Here is a 2,392-nt window from a genome sequence, read left to right on the forward strand (position 1 = left end):
AGGTAAAACTTGTAGGCTGAGATAAAGACAATTTAATAGGACAGAAAAGGAAGGGAAATTAATAATAATAACATTAACAACAACAACAATAATAATAGAATATGCAGAGCAGGTGATCACTGTGTGATTGCTCAGCACCAGCTGACTGATGCCCAGCCAGTCCCTGAGCAGGGAGCTGTCATCCCCCCGGCTGGCTTCACCCAGTTTTATTGTTCAGCATGATACCACATGGTGGGGAATATCCCTTTGTCCAGCTGGGATCAGCTGTCCTGGCTGTGTCACCTGCCTGCTTCTTGTGTCCCCCCAGCCTCACACTGTTGGGGCAGTGTGGAAATTAGAAAGTCCTTGATCTGATGCAAGTGCTGCTCAGCAACAACTGAACCATCAGGGTGTTATCAACATTGTTCTTGTGCTAAATCCAGAACACAGCACTGTACCAGCCACTGGGAAGATCATTTCACTCTATCCCAGCCAAAACCAGGACACCACTTTTTCCTCAAAGAGATTAAGGTCCCTGTTAACTCTTACTCATAACAGGACTTGCTAGAAAACTAACCAATCTCCTTATTGGAGAAGGCTTGAACCTCTTGTGTGCTTTTTAGTTACTATTTCTTAATGCAAGTGGCTTTGTCTGTGGCAGGTATCACAGTGGGTGACATTGGCCCCAAATTTGGCTATGATGAAATGGATAATGGCTACCTGAAAATGGACAACTTCCGAATTCCTCGGGAAAACATGCTGATGAAATATGCCCAGGTAAAGCAGTGAGCTTCAGCATCTGCTGTTAGAAATGGGCACGCTGAATGCTCCTGTGAGCTTGAGTACTGCACCAAAAGGATTGTGGGTGGCTTGTAAATGCTGCTTGATGAGTTTAGAACATGTGAAAGGGAGGAAACTTCACAAATCAACAGGCTGTATTTTTTAAAATCTTTTACTATTTGGCAGGTTGAACCAGATGGCACCTATGTGAAACCAGTCAGTGACAAGCTGACCTATGGGACCATGGTGTTCATCCGTTCCCTCATCGTGGGTGACTCTGCTCGCTCGCTGTCCCGGGCCTGCACCATCGCCATCCGCTACAGCGCCGTCAGACACCAGTCTGAGCTGAAGCCAGGGTGAGTGCAGGGGGACCCAGAGCAGCCTAAACTGCTGAGGGAAAATTCTGAACTACTGGGAGGAATGGGGGCCATGGCTGATCTTTGCTTTGGCACTCAGTATGGTTTCAAAACACTGTTTGTCCTGGGGAGTGCATAATCTTTCATTCTTGGAATGTCCTCCCCTGCCAGAGGCTTTTGCTGGATGGTGTTAGAGAGTCTGGCTTGGATAGATGGTGACCTTATTTAGAGTAGTGATAAATGGGACCACTGACATGCTAACTCATCTGTGTTTTGCTCCAGGGAACCAGAACCCCAGATCCTGGATTATCAGACCCAGCAATACAAACTCTTTCCTCTGCTGGCAACAGCATACGCCTTCCATTTTGTGGGAGCCTACATAAAGGACACCTATCATCGTATCAATGGGGACATCAGCAAGGGGGACCTCAGTGAGCTGCCAGAGGTACTGTGTCCTCTGGAAACCAGAGTGTTGGTTGAATTTGTGTGAGGTTTCTTTACAGCTTGGAAAAAGAGGTATTGAGCCTTTTTGGTTTTCACTCGTGAGATGTCTTCTAGTTCTGTAGTTTCAAAAGTCCCCCAGTCCAGAATGTGCTGGTGACATTTATTTGCTTTATTGATTTAGCACTTTATAAAAAACAGGGAGTAATGCACTGTGAGAAAGCTACCTGGAATATATTTTTATTCAAAAGGTGCATTTCGAGGAATGATGGAGTACTGTTTGGGAGTTAAGACTGGTCTCGTGCTTGTGCTGTAACTTCTTAATTATTCTTCCAGGTGCATAGGGTAGAATAGGTGTGTTGATCAAAGTATCAGTACTATAGTGAGGGGTTAGGGTTGTAAAATTTTAATTTTTTGTCAGGGTTTATGACAATGGGCAGTTGAAAACAGTCTTGTACATAAAATGTGTAGGGGAAGAAGGAATGGTGTACTTTAAGTCTTTCCATGTACAAGGAAATATAAATATTTTTATATCTTCATATAAATATTTGTAGTAGTTTTATTATATATATTTATATTTTCATATAAATATTTGTAATAGTTTTCATATAAATATTTGGCTCAGGAAACAGTTCCTTCAAGGAAAACAAAAACCTGTGGAACAGCGCAAGAATGGTGTTGACTTCACTTTTTTTTTTCTGGGAGTTGCAGTCCTTAACATGTATGTGTGCAAGCTAAGACTGGAAAATAAAGCTGGCTTTGGTGTTTCCCCTCAGCTGCACGCCCTGACAGCGGGGCTGAAGGCGTTCACCTCCTGGACTGCCAATGCTGGCATC

At 43.8% G+C, this 2,392-nt stretch overlaps 1 protein-coding gene across 1 annotated transcript in view; it reads left to right on the forward strand.

Moving 5' to 3' along the window:
• ACOX1 (acyl-CoA oxidase 1) overlaps positions 1–2,392 on the forward strand; it is a 21,141-nt gene that overhangs the window by 13,306 nt on the left and 5,443 nt on the right. The window contains 4 exon segments of the mRNA XM_031059913.1: positions 641–756; positions 946–1,115; positions 1,398–1,560; positions 2,333–2,391. Of these exon segments, the coding sequence (XP_030915773.1) occupies positions 641–756; positions 946–1,115; positions 1,398–1,560; positions 2,333–2,391 (508 nt within the window).

The sequence above is a fragment of the Geospiza fortis genome, unplaced genomic scaffold, assembly GCF_000277835.1.
Source record: "Geospiza fortis unplaced genomic scaffold, GeoFor_1.0 scaffold244, whole genome shotgun sequence".
In the NCBI taxonomy this organism is placed as follows: Eukaryota; Metazoa; Chordata; class Aves; order Passeriformes; family Thraupidae; genus Geospiza; species Geospiza fortis.